This window comes from Salmo trutta, chromosome 6 (genome assembly GCF_901001165.1).
Source record: "Salmo trutta chromosome 6, fSalTru1.1, whole genome shotgun sequence".
Classification (NCBI taxonomy): Eukaryota; Metazoa; Chordata; class Actinopteri; order Salmoniformes; family Salmonidae; genus Salmo; species Salmo trutta.
In genome coordinates, this window is record NC_042962.1 from 42,634,833 (window position 1) to 42,654,818 (window position 19,986).

Here is a 19,986-nt window from a genome sequence, read left to right on the forward strand (position 1 = left end):
CGAACTGCTTTGCTTTATCTTGGCCAGGTCGCAATTGTAAATGAGAACTTGTTCTCAACTTGCCTACCTGGTTAAATAAAGGTGAAATAAAATAAATAAATAAAAATATTTGTCACCAAAACCACAGCTAAATGCAGCACTAACCTTTGATGATCTTCATCAGATGACACTCCTAGGACATTATGTTATACAATACATGCATGTTTTGTTCAATCAAGTTCATATTTATATCAAAAACCAGCTTTTTATATTAGCATGTGATGTTTAGAACTAGCATACCCACCGAAAACTTCCGGTGAATTTACTAAATTACTCATGAATAACATTCACAAAATACATAACAATTATTTTAAGAATTATAGATACAGAACTCATTTATGCAATCGCTATGTCAGATTTTCGTGATAAATTACAAAATATTCCATTACTGTACTTCGAAGCATGTCAAACGCTGTTTAAAATCAATTTTTATGCGATTTTTCTCCTAAAATAGCGATAATATTTCAACCGGGCGACTTTGTATTCATTCAAAGGCTGAAAGAAAAAAATTGAGAATTCTCATGAACGCCTCATCTCCAGTGTCACTGTTCCCAGCCTGACCACTCACAAACAGAGCTCCTGTACTTCGCCCAGAGACTGCAGACACCCCATTACACTTTCTGGCGCCTTCTGAGAGCCAATGGAAGCCTTAGAAAATGTCACGTTACAGCAGAGATGCTGTATTTTCGATAGAGATGCCAGAGAAGGAGAACAAATTGTCAGACAGGGCACTTCCTGTATGGAATCTTCTCAGGTTTTGGCCTGCCATATGAGTTCTGTTATACTCAGACACCATTCAAACAGTTTTAGAAACTTTAGAGTGCTTTCTATCCAAATCTACTAATTATATGCATATTCTCGTTTCTGGGCAAGAGTAGTAACCAGTTTAAATCGGGTATGTTTTTTTTATCCGGCCGTGCAAATACTGCCCCCTAGCCCCAACAGGTTAACGACTCATGGTGTAATCATTACAACATACATGAACTCAAGTCCTTTTGTTCACCTGACCTAGAATTCCTTACAATCAAATGCCGACCACATTATCTCCTAAGAGAATTCTCTTCGGTTATAGTCACAGCCGGCTATATTCGCCCCCCCCCCCCAAGCAGATAACACGACAGCCCTCAAGGAACTTCACTGGACTCTATGTAACCTGGAAACCATATATCCTGAGGCTGTATTTATTGTAGCTGGCGATTTTATCAAAGCTAATTTGAGAACAAGGCTACCTAAATTCTATCAGCACATTGACTGTAGCACTCACATGGGCAATACACTGGATCACTGCTACTTTAACTTCCGCAATGCGTACAAGGCCCTCCCCCGCTCTCCTTTTGGCAAATCTGACCACGACTCCATTTTTCTCCTACCGTCCTATAGGCAGAAACTCAAAACAGGATGTACCCGTGACTAGAACCATGGTCTGACCAATTGGAATCCACTTATTTTGATCACGCGGCCTGGGAAATATTCTGAGAAGCCTCAGAGAATAACATCGATTTATACGCTGACTCGGTGAGTGAGTTTATAAGGAATTGCATTGGAGATGTTGTACCCACTGTGACTATTAACCTAGCTTAGCCAGAGATTGTGGATAGATGGCGGCATTTGCGCAAAACTGAAAGCGCAAACCACCGCATTCAACCATGGAAAGATGACTAGGAATATTGCAGAATATATAAACCGTGTAGTTATTCACTCCGCAAGGCAATCAAACAAGTGAAATGTCGGTGTAGGGACAAAGTGGAGTCGCAATTCAACTGCTTAGACACGAGACGTTTGTGGCAGGGTTTACAGGCAATTACTGACTACAAAAAGAAAACCAGCCACGTCACAGACGCCGTCTTGCTTCCAGACAAACTAAACACCTTCTTTGCCCGCTTTAATGATAATACAGTGCCACCGACGCAGCCCGAAGTGAGTAAGACATTTAAACGTGTCAACCCTCGGAAGGCTGCTGGCCCAGACGGCATCCCTAGCCAAGTCCTTAGAGCAGGCGCAGACCAGCTGGCTGGTGTGTTTACGGACATATTCAATCACTCCCTATCCCAGTCTGCTGTCCCCACATGCTTCAAGATGACCACCATTGTTCCTGTACCCAAGAAGGCAAAGATAACTGAACTAAATGACTATCGCCCCGTAGCACTCACTTCTGTCATCATGAAGTGCTTTGAGACTAGTCAAGGATCATATCACCTCCACCTTACCTGCCACCCTAGACCCACTTCAGTTTGCATACCGCCCCAACAGGTCCACAGACGATGCAATCGCCATCACACTGCACACTGCCCTATACCATCTGGACAAGAGGAATACCTACTGTGCCTTGCAAAATGATTCATCCCCCTTGGCGTTTTTCCTATTTTGCTGCATTACAACCTGTAATTTAAATTCATTTTTATTTGGATTTCATGTAATGGACATACACAAAATAGTCTAAATTGGTGAAGTGAAAAAAATTACTTGTTTCAAAAATTTAAAAAAATAAATAAAAAAGTGAAAAGTCGTGCGTGCATATGTATTCACCCCCTTCGCTATGAAGCCCCTAAATAAAATCTTTTGCAACCAGTTACCTTCAGAAGTCACATAATTTGTTAGATTGCACACAGGTGGACTTTATTTAAGTGTCATATGATCTGTCACATGATCTCAGTGTATATATACACCTGTTCTGAAAGGCCCCAGAGTCTGCAACACCACTAAGCAAGGGGCACCACCAAGCAGGCAGATCAGGGTTGGGTTATAAAAAGATATCCAAAACTTTGAACATCCCACGGAGCACCATTAAATCTATTATAAAATGTTTTGAAGAATATGGCACCACAACAAACCTGCCAAGAGAGGGCCGCCCACCAAAACTCATGGACCAGGCAAGGAGGGCATTAATCAGAGAGGGAACAAGGAGACCAAAGATAACCCTGAAGGAGATTGAAGTTTCTGTCCATAGGACCACCTTAAGCCATACACTCCACAGAGCTGGGCTTTATGGAAGAGTAGCCAGAAAAAGCCATTGCTTAAAGAAAAAAATAAGCAAACGCATTTGGTGTTCGCCAAAAGGCATGTGGGAGACTCCCCAAACACATGGAAGAAGGTACTCTGGTCAGATGAGACTAAAATTGAGCTTAATGGCCATAAAGAAAACACCATGTCTGGCGCAAACCCAACACTTCCCATCACCCTGAAAATACCATCCCCACAGTGAAGCATGTTGGTGGCAGCATGCTGTGGGGATGTTTTTCATCGGCAGCAACTGGGGAAACTGGTCAGAATTCAAGAAATTATGGATGGCACAGATTCTTGAGGGAAACCCATTTCAGTCTTCCAGAGATTTGAGACTGGGACGGAGGTTTACCTTCCAGCAGGACAATGACCCTAAGTATACTGCTAAAGCAACACTTGAGTGGTTTAAGGGGAAACATTTAAATGTCTTGGAATGGCCTAGTCAAAGTCCAGACTTCAATCCAATTGAGAATCTGTGGTATGACTTAAAGATTGCTGTATACCAGAGGAACCCATCCAACTTGAAGGAGCTGGAGCAGTTTTACCTTGAAGAATGTGCAGAAATCCCAGTGGCTAGATGTGCCAAGCTTATAGAGACATACTCCAAGAGACATGCAGCTGTAATTGCTGCAAAAGGTGGCTCTACAAAGTATTGACTTTGGGGGGGTGAATAGTTATGCACGCTCAAATATGTTGTATCTTCAAAGTGGTAGGTATGTTGTGTAAATCAAATGATACAAACCCCCCCAAAAAATCAATTTAAATTCCAGGTTGTAAGGCAACAAAATAGGAAAAATGCCAAGAGGGGTGAATATTTTTTTGCAAGCCACTATGTAAGAATGCTGTTAATTGACTACAGCTCAGCATTCAACACCATAGTACCCTCCAAGCTCATCATTTAGCTTAAGGACCTGGGTCTCAGCCCAGCCCTGTGCAATTCGATCCTGGACTTTCCGACGGGCCGGCCCCAGGTGGTGAAGGTAGGAAACAACATCTCAACTTCGCTGATCCTCAACACTGGGGCCCACAAGGGTGCGTGCTCAGCCCCCTCCTGTACTCCCTGTCCACCCATGACTGCGTGGCCATGCACGCCTCCAACTCAATCATCAAGTTTGAAGACGACACAACAGTAGTGGGCTTGATTACCAATGATGATGAGACAGCCTACAGGGAGGAGGTGAGGGCACTCGGAGTGTGGTGTCAGGAAAACATCCTCTCACTTAATGTCAACAAAACAAAGGAGATAATCGTGGACTTCAGGAAATGGGGAGCCCCCCCATCCACGTCGACGGGACAGTAGTGGAGAAGGTGGAAAGTTTTAAGTTCCTCGGCATACACATCACAGACAAACTGAAATGGTCCACCCACACAGACAGTGTGGTGAAGAAGGCTGAAGAAATTTGGCTCTGTCACCTAAAACCTTCACAAACCTTTACAGATGCACAATTGAGAGCAACCTGTCGGGCTGTATCACCGCCTGGTATGGTAACTGCACCGCCCTCAACCGTAAGGCTCCATAGGGTGGTGCGGTCTGCACAACGCATCACCGGGGGCAAACTACCTGCCCTCCAGGACACCTATAGCACCTGATGTCACTGGAAGGCCAAAAAGATCAAGGACAACAACCACCCGAGCCACTGCCTGTTAACCTCTCTAGGGCAGGTGGCACCAAATCGTCCCACCTACGTAACAGCCAGTTGAATCCTGTGGCGCGATTTTCAAATACCTTAGAAATGTTATTACTTCAATTTCTCAAACATATGACGATTTTACAGCTATTTAAAGACAAGACTCTCGTTAATCTAACCACACTGTCCGATTTCAAAAAGGCTTTACAACGAAAGCAAAACATTAGATTATGTCAGCAGAGTACCCAGCCAGAAATAATCAGACACCCATTTTTCAAGCTAGCATATAATGTCACAAAAACCCAGAAGACAGCTAAATGCAGCACTAACCTTTGATGATCTTCATCAGATGACACACCTAGGACATTATGTTATACAATACATGCATGTTTTGTTCAATCAAGTTCATATTTATATCAAAAACCAGCTTTTTACATTAGCATGTGACGTTCAGAACTAGCATACCCCCCGCAAACTTCCGACGAATTTACTAACAATTTACTAAATTACTCACGATAAACGTTCACAAAAAGCATAACAATTATTTTAAGAATTATAGATGCAGAACTCCTCTATGCACTCGATATGTCCGATTTTAAAATAGCTTTTCGGTGAAAGCACATTTTGCAATATTCTAAGTAGATAGCCCGGCATCACAGGGCTAGCTATTTAGACACCCAGCAAGTTTAGCCTTCACCAAACTCCGATTTACTATTAGAAACGTTTGATTACCTTTCCTGTTCTTCGTCAGAATGCACTCCCAGGACTTCTACTTCAATAACAAATGTTGGTTTGGTCCAAAATAATCCATAGTTATGTTCCAACAGCAGCGTTTTGTTCGTGCGTTCAAAACACTATCCGAATGGTAAATAAGGGTCACCCGCACGGCACATTTCATGACAAGATTTCTAAATATTTCATTACCGTACTTCGAAGCATGTCAACCGCTGTTTAAAATCAATTTTTATGCCATTTTTCTCGTAAAAAAGCGATAATATTCCGACCGGGAATCTGCAATTAAGTAAACAGACGAAAGAAAATATATCACTGGGTCGACTCGGGCACGCGCCTAATTCCTTTGTCCTCTGATCGGCCACTTGGCAAAGGCGATAATGTGTTTCAGCCAGCTTTTTCCCGGGCTCTGAGAGCCTATGGGAGCCGTAGGAAGTGTCACGTTACAGCTAAGATCCTGACTCTTCAATAAACAGAGACAAGAAGAACGACCACTTGTCAGACAGGCCACTTCCTGCATGAAATCTTCTCAGGTTTTTGCCTGCCATATGAGTTCTGTTATACTCACAGACACCATTCAAACAGTTTTAGAAACTTTAGGGTGTTTTCTATCCAAAGCCAATAATTATATGCATATTCTAGTTACTGGGCAGGAGTAGTAACCAGATTAAATCGGGTACGTTTTTTATCCGGCCATGTAAATACTGCCCCCTAACCCTAACAGGTTAACCCCGCTACCATCCAGAATGCGAGGTCAGTACAGGTGCATCAAAGCTGGGACCGAGAGACTGAAAACAGCTTCTTATTTCAAGGCCATCATACTGTTAAACAACCATCACTAACACAGAGAGGCTGCTGCCTACATACAGACTCAAATCATTAGCCACTTTAATAAATGGATCACTAGTCACTTTAAAAAAAAAAGCCACTTTAATAATGTTTCCATATCTTACCTTACTCATCTCACGTGTATATACTGTATTTTATTGCATCTTGCCTTTGCCATCGCTCATCCATATATTTCTATGTACGTATTGTTATTCCATCCCTTTACATTTGTGTGTATTAGGTAGTTGTGAAATTGTTAGTGCAGTAAACCGTAACAAGTAATCTGTCAGAACTAGAAGCACAAGCATTTCGCTACACTCTCATTAACATCTGCTAACCATGTGTATGTGACCAATACAATTTTATTTGAATGCTTTTTCCAACTGTCTTGAAGGAGTTCTCACATATGCTGAGCACTTGTTGGTTGCTTTTCCTTCACTCTGTGGTCCAACTCATCCCAAAGCATCTCAATTGGGTTGAGGTTGGGTGATTGTAGAGGCCAGGTCATCTGATGCAGCACTCCATCACTCTCCTCCTTGGTCAAATAACCCTTACACAGCCTGGAGGTGTGTTTCGGGTCATTGTCCTCTTGAAAAGCAAATGATAGTCCCGTTAAGTGAAAAGCAGATGGGATGGCGTATTGCTGCAGAATGCTGTGGGAGCCATGCTGGTTAAGTGTGCCTCGAATTCTAAATAAATAAGACCGTGTCACCAAGCACCATCACACCACCTCCATGCTTCACGATGGGAACCACACATGCAGAGATCATCCGTTCACCTACTCTGCGTCTCACAAAGACACGGCGGTTGTAACCAAAAATCTCAAATTTGGACTCATCAGACCAAAGGACAGATTTCCACTGGTCTTATGTCTATTGCTCATGTTTCTTGGCCCAAGCAAGTCTCTTCTTCTTATTGCTGACCTTCAGTAGTGGTTTCTTTGCAGCAATTCAAACATGAAGGCCTGATTCACGTCTCCTCTGAACAGTTGATTGATGTCTGTTACTTGAACTCTGAAGCATTTATTTGGGCTGCAAACTGAGGTGTAGTTAATTGCTAATTTCTGAAGCTGAACAACTTCTGCAACAGAGGTAGCTCTGTGCCTTCCTTTCCTGTGGCAGTTCTCATGAGAGACAGTTTCATCATAGCGCTCAATGGTTTTGGAACTGTACTTGAAGAAACTTTCAAAGTTCTTGAAAGGTTCTGTATTGACTGACCTTCATGTCTTAAAACGACAGTCCATCATTTCTTTATCTTTGCTTATTTGAGCTGTTCTTGCCATAATATGGACTTGGTCTTTTACCAAATAGGGCTATTTTCTGTATACCACCCGTACCTTGTCACAACATAACTGATTTGCTCAAACGCATTGCAAAGGAAAGAAATTCCACAAAATAACTTATAACAAGGCACAGCTGTTAATTGAAATGCATTCCAGGTGACTACCTCATGAAGCTGGTTGAGAGAATGGCAAGAGTATGTAAAACTGTCATCAAGGAAAAGGGTGGCTACTTTGAAGAATGTCAAATATAAAATATATTTTGATTTGTTTAACACTTCTTTTGGATACTACATTATTCCATGTGTTATTTCATAGTTTTGATGCCTTCACTGTTATTCTACAATGTAGAAAATGGTAAAAAATAAATAAATAAATAAAAACCCTTGAGTAGGTGTGTCCAAACTTTTGACTGATACTGTGTATATATATCATGGCGTACAAGACACTGATTTCTCGCCTGTCTGAAGTCGACTGATCCATTGTGGAGGTCATGGCGATGGCACGTTCCATCAATCTAAGACATGCTCCTGAAGTTGTATGTGATTATATTACATAAGAACAATGGTGCAACACTAATAAAAATTATATTTTATAATATACGCTTTCTCCCGCATTGGATAGTGGTCGCTGTCCGCGGTTCAGAAACACATCAGTGGGCTGTTGAATTGTTGCCTTTTCCTAGACCATGTTTATATGTAGATAATAGCAAAGTTAACCAGCATATTGGTGTTGAGAACAATGTGTTGGAGGCAGCAGCAGAATGAGATGAGAAAACAGCCCTTGCCTTATTGTCTAAGAAAGGTGAGGAGAGAGGAAACCCCAACTTAATTAGGTCTATAATCAATAGCCTAACTGTTAAATGTGCCAGGCTTTATAAATCATCAATATATCTGCAGAAATAAGACATGTCCTGCTTTTGTTACCTGTTTGAGTGTTTAATAGCCTACTGGTTCCGTGCTCACGCAACATGTCAAGTAAACAATTTCACAAATTCGGCTTATTTGCTTTGCTGTCATAAAGGCGTTACACTTTTCTTTTGTTAGAACATTCTCTGACATTATTTATCATTTATTTAGTGTTTACACTGTTCCAAATTGTCAAAACTATTTATAATGCTCCTTTTTCTTGATCTCCTTATTGTTGTTATCATAAGTAATGTCATTATGATTGGAATGCTTAGTATAGCAGCCTTGTATAACCACCACTGACTGAGCTGTAGGCCTAAAAGCGCCTCCTGTTTAGTCTTAATACCGTAACTTACTTAGGCTTACTTATATTTCAATCAGTCATTCATTTGTTCATGTCATCACACAGCATACGAGTCATTCATGATTTGAAATGCAGTCAAGCATTTTAGTTTTAAAATTAAATAAAGCAAGCCTTGAATAATTAGCTTAAACAATAAATAAATGAATGCAACTGTTTTTAGTCTTTGCTGTAATAAAGGCCTAACAAAAAAACGCTACAACAGACTTTATTTACTGTTTACATTGTTCCAAACGGTCAGAAAAATGATATTGTATTCTATACAGCATCTGTTTGGCACACAAAATATGCACGCAGCGCTTGCTCCTTACCTTCTTTTTCTTGTTCTCCAGTGTTTTCCACAACTAGTCAAATTTATTCCACACATCTGAATTGCCCTTTACTACCTCAGAAACCAGTAAACATTCCCTTGTTTCGCATTTATTTGTCATGTAATTTACATTTTAGTCATTTAGCAGACACTCTTATCCAGAGTGACTTATAGTTAGTGCATTCATCTTAAGATAGCTAGGTGGGACAACCACATATCACAGGCATAGAAAGTAAATTTTTCCTCAATGTAGCTGTCAGTAGAGTAAGAGCTGGGAGGAGGGTTGGGGGGGTCAAGTGTATAATTGTGTTTTTTTGGGGGGGTGGGTTGAGGTGAGAAGGATTATTTAAGATACTGTTTGAAGAGGTAGGGTTTCAGATGTTTTCGGAAGATGGGCAGGGACTCTGCTGTCCTAGCTTCAGGGGGAAGCTGGTTCCACCGTTGGGGTGCCAGGACAGAGAAGAGCTTGGACTGGGCTGAGTGGGAGGGCCAAGAGACCTGAGGTGGCAGAATGGAGTGCTCGGGTTGGGGTGTCCTCTGCATCTATTTCGCTGTTACGGTGTTCAGAGTTTATGACCAATGTATTGATTTGATTATGATATGCTATAAGTCAGGCCCTATTCGGACCGGATTAGTTTTACTGGGGGAGGTCGGGTAATGTAATTATGTGCACGATCACAAAACACCACATCTGTAATTTTAGTCCCGTCCAAATCTGCCTTGTCAGTAATTTTTACATCGCAGGAGAGTAACAATTCAATTGTAGGACGTACTGCGAATCGCTAAAAAATCAAATTGATGGTTTGGTATGGTTTAAAAACTTGGGAACCAGTCTCGAGTTATCAGTGTGGCCCTATCACCTGGACATATTGAAATATTATATCTTCATGCCTAGAATAAAAACCTCCAGGCTTCTGTCATAACTGTCAATTTATTTATAAAAAAATTACAGGGGGCAGTTTTGAAAAAATCTAATCCTGCCCGAATCGTCCTCTGGAAAACGGACGTTCTGGAGTTATAATTACATAACCAACGTTCTCTAGTAATACTAGTCCCATGCCAATAGGTCTTTGTTCAAGTGCATGCAATACATACATGTGTCACGTAAAGAGAGCAAGGGTTGAGGCAATAGGGAATGTTCTTCCTGAACAAATGAGGGATTTTGGTAACCTAACTTTACAGTCAGAAATGGCTGTAATTATATTGCAGCTTCAGCAACACGGGCAGTACGATAAGCACTTTGATATTCAGTGGTGGTCACTGCAGCAGGGAGGAGAGAGAGAGACACTTACTGCTTTTTTTTACACAGCGCAGCAAGTCTGAGCCTGGCCCGACACAATCAAATTAAATTGCTGGTCAGACTCCCTCTAGTCATTTGTGTGTCTTAATTATTTAATCAGGCATTGTGCTTAAAGCATCAGACAAGTTCAGTGAATTTATTCGATTTGATTATACACATAGGATGTGTTAATATATGGAAAAATACACATTTTAATATTTCGACCAATCGATTGGAACAGACGACTCTTGATCAACCAAGATTTTTTTTGGGGGGGGGGGCAGCCCTAGTTGGGATATACGTGAAGAAGGGGACATTAGGGTTGTGGCATTAAAACCTGTTAATTAAAAAGAAAAAAGGCATGTGGTGCATTTATATTTGTGTCATTGTGGCTAGACAGACTGACATTGTGGCCTATGGTGGTGTGCAGTGAAGGTCTATTTGCATAGATAAAGTGACACAGTCAGTCTGCCACTACGACCTGTAGTGTGTGTTTAATGTGATGTGATCCTGCAGCCTGGCACAGTGTGGTGGGCATGCTGACACTGGGTGTCTGGCCTCTGGATGTGGGCCAGAGAGAAACAGAGCCTGCTATGTGACCAGACTAAAGGTTGCTGCTCTACCTTTAAAGAGCCGGCTCCTATTCTGCCCTGCCTTGCCCAGTGACGGTATTACGTCTCTCTGGCTGACCACGGGTGCTTCTCAAGGGACTTCATCTCCTCGCCTCCTCTTGTGATGGGAGAAAACATTTATACAGTTATTAGGGTATTATTTTGGGTGGGGACTAGGAGAGGAAGCAACTTTACACCTTTAGCCCCAGCCAGACTGAACACCAGGACCTAGTGTCTGGAGGTCTGTACATTGATCTGCGTCCCTGCTTGCCCTTTCCCCTCCTCTGACTGTGACTTCATAGACACATGAGACTGTCTGCTGTGGAAGGGGAGTCACTGTCGTTCCATAGAGAGGGTGGTGCTCATTAGGGCATGCAACAGATTATTATACTTTTTTTAACTGGGTGGTTTGAGCCCTGAAAGCTGGTTGGTTGAAAGCTGTGCTATTTCATGTAATTTTACTGCTCTAATTACATTGGTGACCTAATAGCAATAAGGCACCTTGGTAGTTAGTGGTATATTGCCAATATACCATGGCTAAGGGCTCCACGTTGCATTGTGCCTAAGAACAACCCTTATACCACACCTCCTCGGGCGTTATTGCTTAACTGTACCATTCCGGAAAATACACAATTGCTACTTGTACACTGTTTAATTCCCACCATCTAATGGTTAATCAGGGTCCTAAGTGGTCTGGCTGAAACAACATCTCATTTAGACACATGCAGCCATGGCACAAATTGGCACAAATGACATACCCCATCTAAAAAAATCACAAATTGTTATGACATTAGTGCCATATTTTTCCAGCCCAACATCATAGCCTACCACATGATTTACAGATAACCTGTGTTTTTCTGAGTTCATTTAGCGAATACTGGCAAATGCATAAAATAGGCAGACACACACACACACTGTCACTTGGGACTGAGCAGTCAAGCAGTCACTACCTGTTGCTGTCAAACCAATCATTTATTTACATGGTCAGGGGGGAACAAGGGAAGGATCCAATCACCTGCCTTTTGTGTGGGCCGATGAGTCAATCAGAGGTGAAATTTAGGGGCTGCTGTTGCCGTAGTGAGAAAGGCAGGAGAGTGAGTCATCCTTTGTGTAGGGCTTATTTTAGAGCATGGCTCTATCAGGAAGTGTTTGTGTGTGTGTGCGACTGTGACTGTGTGTCTTGTGAAGACTTAATAAGGCTGAGCACAGGGATCCAACACCTCTAAGCCTGACTTGGCCTTTTTAATTTCCTGTGTGGTAGGAACAGATGATATACAGTTAAAACATATACACAAATATTTAGAACACCTGCTCTTTCCATGACATAGACTGACCAGGTGAATCCAGGTGAAAGCTGTGATCCCTTATTGATGTCACTTGTAAAATCCACTTCAGTGTAGATGAAGGGGAGGAGACAGGTTGAAGAAGGATTTTTAAGCCTTGAGACAATTGAGACATGGATTGTGTAATTGTGCCATTCAGAGTGTGAATGGGCAAGACAAACGGGGGTTTTAACAGGGTATAGTATTAGGTGCCAGGCACACCGGTTTGTGTCAAGAACTGCAACACTGCTGGGTTTTTCATGCTCAACAGTTTCCTGTGTGTATCAAGAATGGTCCAACACCCAAAGGACATCCAGCCAACTTGCCACAACTGTGGGAAGCATTGGAGTCAACATGGGCCAGCATACCTGTAGAACGCTTTCGACACCTTGTAGAGTCCATGCCCCGACGAATTGAGGCTGTTCTGAGGCCAAACGGGAGGGCTGGGTGGAGGGCATGCAACTCAATATTAGGATGTTGTTCTTAATGTTTTGTACACTCAGTGTATATGTGATCATTCTTAATCTTTTAGTGGTTCATTGAAGACATCTGCAGGGACGGATTCATAGAAAAAGTGTGAAAACCCATTTGCCCTAACTAGAACAGTCATCTGTTCCTCTGATGCCCTGCCAAAAAAAACAACCATCTGACTCCCTTGATGTAAAGTCTAGCTTACGTGTCTCTGCCAGATCATACAGTAACCGTTTTTCTTATTTTTTTCTCTCTCACTGTCTGTCTGGCCTGCTTAGTCACCCAGCGAGCCCTGGGTCGTGTTCATTAGGCACACGATGGAAAATATGTTTTGCAACGGAAAACGAAAATTAGCCTTTCTTATTGGTCCAGGTAGCGCCTCAACGTTTCAGTTTGTTTTCTTCCGTTTGGTGCCTAATGAACAAGAACCATGTTATATTGTGATCACTCCAAAGGAATTCATACGTGCTTCTAACCTCCTCAGCCAACTGTCCCAAGTCTGACCCATACTCTAAATGTCTCTGCGTGTGTGTTACAGAAGGACGAGGTGTATCTCAACCTGGTTTTGGACTACGTTCCTGAGACTGTGTACAGAGTGGCTAGACACTACAGCCGAGCCAAACAGACCCTCCCCATGGTCTATGTGAAGGTAAGACCCCCTCAAGTCTATCGCTTCATCAAGATACTACTCTCTGTATGTTTCTTTTTAGATCAGTGTTTCTCAACTCAGGTCGAGCACCCAACAGCACACATTTTTGTTGTAGCCCCAGACAAAAACACCCGATTTAACTCATCGAGGGCTTGATGATTAATTGACAAGTTGAATCCGATGTTCTTGTCCAGGCCTTTTAATAAAAATGTGTACTGTTTGGGGACTGGAGTTGAGAAACACTGCTTTAGATGCAATATGTGGTAGACCTGGGTCAAATACAAACGTCAAATACTTGAGCTGTTCTTGATTTAGTTTGCTCGGTACAGGGCCTCCCGACTGGCGCAGCGGTTTAAGGCACTGCATCGCAGACCTAGAGGCGTCACTACAGACCCGGGCTCGATCCCAGGCTGTGACCCATGACGCGGCGCACAATGGGCCCAGGGTGTTGGCCGTCGGGGTGTCCTTGTCCCATCACGCTCTAGTGACTCAATGTGGCGGAGCGATTTTGTGCACGCTGACTTCGGTCGCCAGCTGTAGGGTGTTTCTTCCGACACATTGGTGCGGCTGGCTTCCGGGTTAAGCGAGCAGTTTGTCAAGAAGCAGTGCGGCTTGGCGGGATCGTGTTTTGGGGTTACGCATTGCTCTGGACCTTTGCCTCTCTCGAGTCCGTACGGGAGTTGCAGCAATGGGATAGGACTGTAACTACCAATTTGGATATCACGAAATTGGGGAGAAAAAGGGGTACAAATAAAAATGTTTGCCCGGTACTGTAGAACCAGCAGAATAGTCTCGCGCAATGAGTGGTAGTGGGATGGTTGTGTGTCTGGGCAGGCAGACAGTCCTTTGGGCATTTCCCTCCCGTCCTCACCATGCTGTCCTGCGTCATCGTGTAGCGGCCAGTTGAGATGCCGTCAGCGGCCTTATTATAGCGCCCCCACCGTCTCTGCCTTTCCAACTTGCCACTTAAGGAAGTGGAAGTAGTGGCATAAACAAAGGGCTGGACTAGAGTCAGAGCCAGGGACCGCTGGCTGAGGCTTCTGGGGGATTTGGACACTGGCACGCTGTTATTTTTAGCCCATTGAATACGAGGGAGCAGGAATTGCCTCTACTCTATAGGCCTACCACTCATGTCATTATGTGTAGCTAGCTTAGAGCATGTACTAAGTTGTTTGTGTCCACATCTCTCTCTGCAGATGTACATGTACCAGCTCTTCCGGAGCTTGGCCTACATCCATTCCTTTGGGATCTGCCATCGGGACATCAAGCCCCAGAACCTGCTGTTGGACCCAGAGACAGCCGTGCTCAAGCTCTGTGACTTTGGCAGGTGGGCTGGAACATTGAAAGCCATATTGATGGAGGAGCATAGACCCAGCCCAGCTCATAGAAATATAATTACTAGAATGGACAAAGCCCCTCAGGGTTACACAACAGCAATTTGCTGTGGTCTGGGCCTGAGTTCTAGTAAGAATTTTTATTTGAGATGGACTAGGTTAGGGTTGTGTCTGAAGATGTGTCTGAGAACGTTACTAGCTTCGTTACCTTGCTTCCTCCATCCTTTTTTCGTTTGAGAGGAATTGAGCAAACTGCTAACTGGTATACATAAAAGAAAGAGCAGTTTCAAGTCTCAAATCCTCCTTTTGACCATCCTTACCCACCATCTTTCCTGCCTTCCTTCCTTCCTTCCTTCATCCTTGGTTATCTTTGGCAGTGCGAAGCAGCTGGTCCGTGGTGAGCCCAATGTGTCCTACATCTGCTCACGGTACTACAGAGCCCCCGAGCTCATCTTTGGGGCCACTGACTACACCTCCAGCATAGGTACGCTTCCACTACTAACACCTTATGCTGACTACACCTCCCATTACTAACACCTTATGCTGACTACACCTCCCATTACTAACACCTTACGCTGACTACACCTCCCATTACTAACACCTTACGCTGACTACACCTCCCATTACTAACACCTTACACTGACTACACCTCCCATTACTAACACCTTACACTGACTACCTACACGTTACACCAACTATACATCCAGTATATGTACACTCCCACTACTAGTGTTTGTGTGTGGGTGTGCAAGTCTGTGTGTGAGTCCTCACAGTATTTCTCCATCCTCTGCAGATGTATGGTCCGCTGGCTGCGTTCTAGCAGAACTGTTGCTAGGGCAACCCATTTTTCCCGGCGACAGTGGGGTGGATCAGTTGGTGGAGATCATCAAGGTAAAAACACCTGCCTTCAAATGTTAACAGAACGGACGGTAAGCCGGACCGTCAACCAAAAGAATGCACAGAGATACCGTGACGAGATCCTGAGGCCCATTGTCGTGCCATTCATCCGCCTCCATCACCTCATGTTTCAGCATAAGGCATGGCCCCATGTCGCAAGGATCTGTACACAATTCCCTGGATGCTGAAAATGTCCCAGGTCTTCCATGGCCTGCATACCAGACATGTCACCTATTGAGCATGTTTGGGATGCTCTGGATCAACCTGTACGACAGCTCTTTCCAGTTCCCGCAAATATCCAGCAACTTCTCACAGCCATTGTAGAGGAGTAGGACAACATTCCACAGGCCACAATGAAAAGCCAACTATGCGAAGGAGATGTGTGCATGAGATGTGTGCATAAGTTAAATGGTGGTCACATCAGATACTGACTGGTTTTCTGATCCACGTCCCTACCTTTTCTTTTAAGGTTTCTGTAACCAACAGATGCATATCTGTATTCCCTGTCATGTGAAATCCATAGATTAGGGCCTAATTTATTTATTTAAAATGACTTATTTCCTTATATGAACTGTAACTCACTAAAATCTTTGACATTTTTGTATGTTGCGTTTTATATTTTTGTTTAGTGTACATATTGTACATGAAACATCAAATATTTGTTATATACACGCATATAAAATATTGATGAAAAAATGTATTTTCAGGACACTTAAAATTAATGATCAAGCAAAACAAAACCTGTATGTGAATGTGAATATTATATGTCATTAATCGCTTACATTTAAGTACTACATTTCCCAGAATGCATTAGTTTATCCCGCAAGTTGACCCTAGAGCCAAACAAAAAGAAGCCAAACAAATGAAATGGTTGGTGGAAATATAATTGGCTATTCTAAGCACTAAGGTTAAGAGTATGAACATTGTTTCCAGAGAAAACCAATGTATTCTTTGGTATCTGTGTGACCTGTCAGATTCAATGAATCTCCCATGTTCTATGACTGAGTGGAATTTCTTTGAGTTAAATTATATTTCCTGCCACTCAAATTCTACATCCTGTGGGGTGTGGCCATTCCAATTTAGAATTTCAACTGATGAGTTGAATGGGAGTCAATTCCCAAATTCGGAATTGAGAACAACCCCTTGGTAATGTAACTAATGTCATGAGTGATTAACTTCCGTTTTGCCATGCAAGTACTAAGTACACACCTGATACTTCAAATGTACATAGTTGTACATATCGATGGGAAAACGGTTCCTCTGTCTCCGTGTCTCCCCAGGTTCTCGGCACTCCCACTCGGGAGCAGATCAGAGAGATGAATCCCAACTACACTGAGTTTAAGTTCCCTCAGATCAAGGCACACCCATGGACTAAGGTGAGTCAACAGGTACAGGAACCGTTTTTTACTATTTTAAAATCTCAGTCGCCTACATCTGAGTGTCTTCTTTCTCTGTCGCTGAGTGAAAATGTAATTTAAGAGGAAGTTCGGATTCTCCCCGTCTTCAAATCGCACTCATGCATCAGTGAACTCCAGTGTTCTTGAGTTAAGCATGTTAAACACTTTCACACGGTCACCAGCCCCAGGGGCAAGCAGAGGAACAGCAGTGTACACACAAATACTCACACAGAGCTCATTTTAGAATCTGCAGGTTGAACAGCATGTGCTCAGTGGGTGCAGGACTCACAATGTACCTCGCCACATTGGTGACAAAAGGGACAGCTGGTCCAAATTCGCTGACTATTATAGGCTCTAACCCTTGAGTGTTTCTACATCTGAAGGGTTGGATAAGTATTCCACCTTTACAAATCTGCACACATCGAAGGGTTACATGCTCATTGGTTTTTAGGAGCATATACCCACGTGGGTGATTGAAAAATGAACTTAGGTCCACACTCCAGGCGGTTGTAGTAATGCTGTAAAGTTGGTTGCCAACCGTCATATAAAGTCCAAAGAAGCCTGAAGGAAGGAGGAGAGATGATGAGAAACGTATTCGGTTTACTGTTTTATCTGTGGATTAATTGTCGGAGTAGAGGACCTTGTGCATTTCAGGTAAAATAACAACCCAATGTTTATATACCAGGACAAATTAGCTAGCAACAGCAAACTTGCTAGCTAAATTGCTATAAATGTTTAATGCTTTTTGACCTGTCCCCAAATTAATATAATTGGTTCAGTGTTTGTTTTGATATTTCAACCCGCGTGTCCTGATCGCTTCTGGTGTGGGTGAACAAAATCAACTTGCGCACGATGGCGCATGCGGTTTGGTCAGTATGTTAGGGCCAAGGGGAAGGGATACAGTTAGGGAGGTAATTGGGACCGCAATATTTGGCCCATGGTTTTACACCAGCTCTCTCCTCTGCAAGAGACAATTTATGCTTGATCTGAAAATGTGGTCGAAGGTGCCGTGTGGGTGGTGTGGCCAAGTTGAGCTCCATACTGCATCTCTTTGCGCCTCTCAAATTCTGTAACAATGCGGAGGGCTCCGTATGGCTCCGCATTGACATGATTGGTTGATGGTAGGAAAGGGCAGGAGGTCCTGTATAAACACAAACTCACTTCTTCCTTCAAAATAGCTCTGCGCTGCTCGGTGAAGCGCAAGAAGTATGAATGCCCTGACTTCTGCAGAGGCCGTATCACCTTAAATGCTGCACGACCAATGCAGAGATCGGGATTGACCATGTAGCGCCTTTAAGATATGTTTATACTCCCTCTGGTGGTGTAGTACTGCACTGCACTGTCCTCTGGCCTGTTGGTGTCTGAATAAAAGTGAATCTACTAGACATTTTAGGTCCCACTTTAAACAGTCACTTCAAAGGTTTAATGAAGCCTTTATAAACCCTTAATAAGTCTATAAATGCTTCAGAAACCATTCATAGGCAAAAAAACAGATGTATACACTAATATATATATATATATATATATGTGTAAAGTTGTTTAAAGTGGAGCAAGATTTTAAAACCCTGTCATTCCACCTGTAGTGTCGTGTATATGCAGTGCCTAGTGAAAGTCTTCAACCTTGCACATTTTGCAGCCTTAGATTTAAATATTGGGATTTTGCATAGGCACTGTATAATATTTAGCTGTCATTGGTTTAGCAGGTGTAGGGTGAAGTTGTCTCTGGACGCTGATCTTTGGTCAGTTTTGCATATTCCCCACTAATGCTTAAGGTTAGGATTGGGGGAAGCTGATCCTAGATCTGTACCTAGGGTAATCTTCACCCAGGAGCTTTAGCCGACGTGTCACCTCTAACCTGTGTCATTGACCGGTTTCAGCCTTGTGTGATTGGCTCTCAGGTGTTCCGGCCGCGCACGCCCCCTGAGGCCATCGCTCTGTGCTCGCGGCTGCTGGAGTACACGCCCACAGCGCGCTTCACGCCCCTGGAGGCCTGTGCCCACACCTTTTTCGACGAGCTCCGGGACCCCAACCTCAAGCTGCCCAACGGGCGCGAGAAGCCCCTGCTCTTCAACTTCTCCACACAGGGTATGGATGGAGCTCAGACACAGCTCTGTATCTCCTACAGAATTACTAGAATGGACAAAGACCCTCAGACCACTCCAAATTTGACTGAAACACTCATGGGACCACTAAATATGGATGCCAGTCTACTCATCACAGAACTTTGACTTGAATAGGAATGTCTGTTCTAGTAATTGTATTTCTATACATGCCAAATTTGACTACTGATTAGCGTGGTGGTTGATAATGGGGAATGTGACTATTACTCCATTAGATAATTGTGATTAAGATTGCAATTTGATCACAGCGAATTAATGTTGTGACTATGATTGATGTAATTGTGTCACTATTCCTTGCTGCTTTGTAATACAGGGATCCCTTGTAAAAGAGAGCTTGGTCTCCATGGCCCTGCTAAAATAAAGGTTAAATATGCTATGATGGTGAATGTGAATGTTGGCCCTGTGGTTGTAGGCCAAATGGTAGGATGTGTGTCTATAGGTAACTGTATTTGGGTAGTTGGCTCTGTGGTTGTAGGCCAAATGGTAGGATGTGTGTCTATAGGTAACTGTATTTGGGTAGTTGGTTCTGTGGTTGTAACTGGTAGATGTGGTTGTATCCTGACTCTCCACCCTTCTCACAAAGTGTGCACTTTCACACTTCTTGTCGTGGATGTGACATGGTTGGAAACGCCCTCTAGTCACTATTTACACCAATCCAACTCTTTTAAATCCATGATGGCGAGTGTGCAAGTGCAAACTTTGGGAGTATGCAAATTTTGTCCATAGACAGAATGTGACTTACTGAATTTGAGGATGGTGATTGATTACGACGTGGTCATCAATGCATGCTGTGACTCCGGTAGGATGGTGGTGGTAGTCGG

The 19,986-nt window shown here is 43.1% G+C and overlaps 1 protein-coding gene across 4 annotated transcripts in view; it reads left to right on the forward strand.

Moving 5' to 3' along the window:
* Nucleotides 1–19,986, forward strand: part of LOC115195960 (glycogen synthase kinase-3 beta) — a 47,605-nt gene that overhangs the window by 24,099 nt on the left and 3,520 nt on the right. The window contains exons 4-9 of one of the 4 annotated variants that reach the window (XM_029756338.1): nucleotides 13,307–13,417; nucleotides 14,614–14,744; nucleotides 15,129–15,235; nucleotides 15,545–15,642; nucleotides 16,929–17,036; nucleotides 18,923–19,130. In XM_029756338.1, coding sequence (XP_029612198.1) covers nucleotides 13,307–13,417; nucleotides 14,614–14,744; nucleotides 15,129–15,235; nucleotides 15,545–15,642; nucleotides 16,929–17,036; nucleotides 18,923–19,130 — 763 coding nt within the window. The remainder of the gene's footprint in view (nucleotides 1–13,306; nucleotides 13,418–14,613; nucleotides 14,745–15,128; nucleotides 15,236–15,544; nucleotides 15,643–16,928; nucleotides 17,037–18,922; nucleotides 19,131–19,986) is intronic. The other 3 variants (XM_029756340.1, XM_029756339.1, XM_029756341.1) reach the window with 3 other exon arrangements.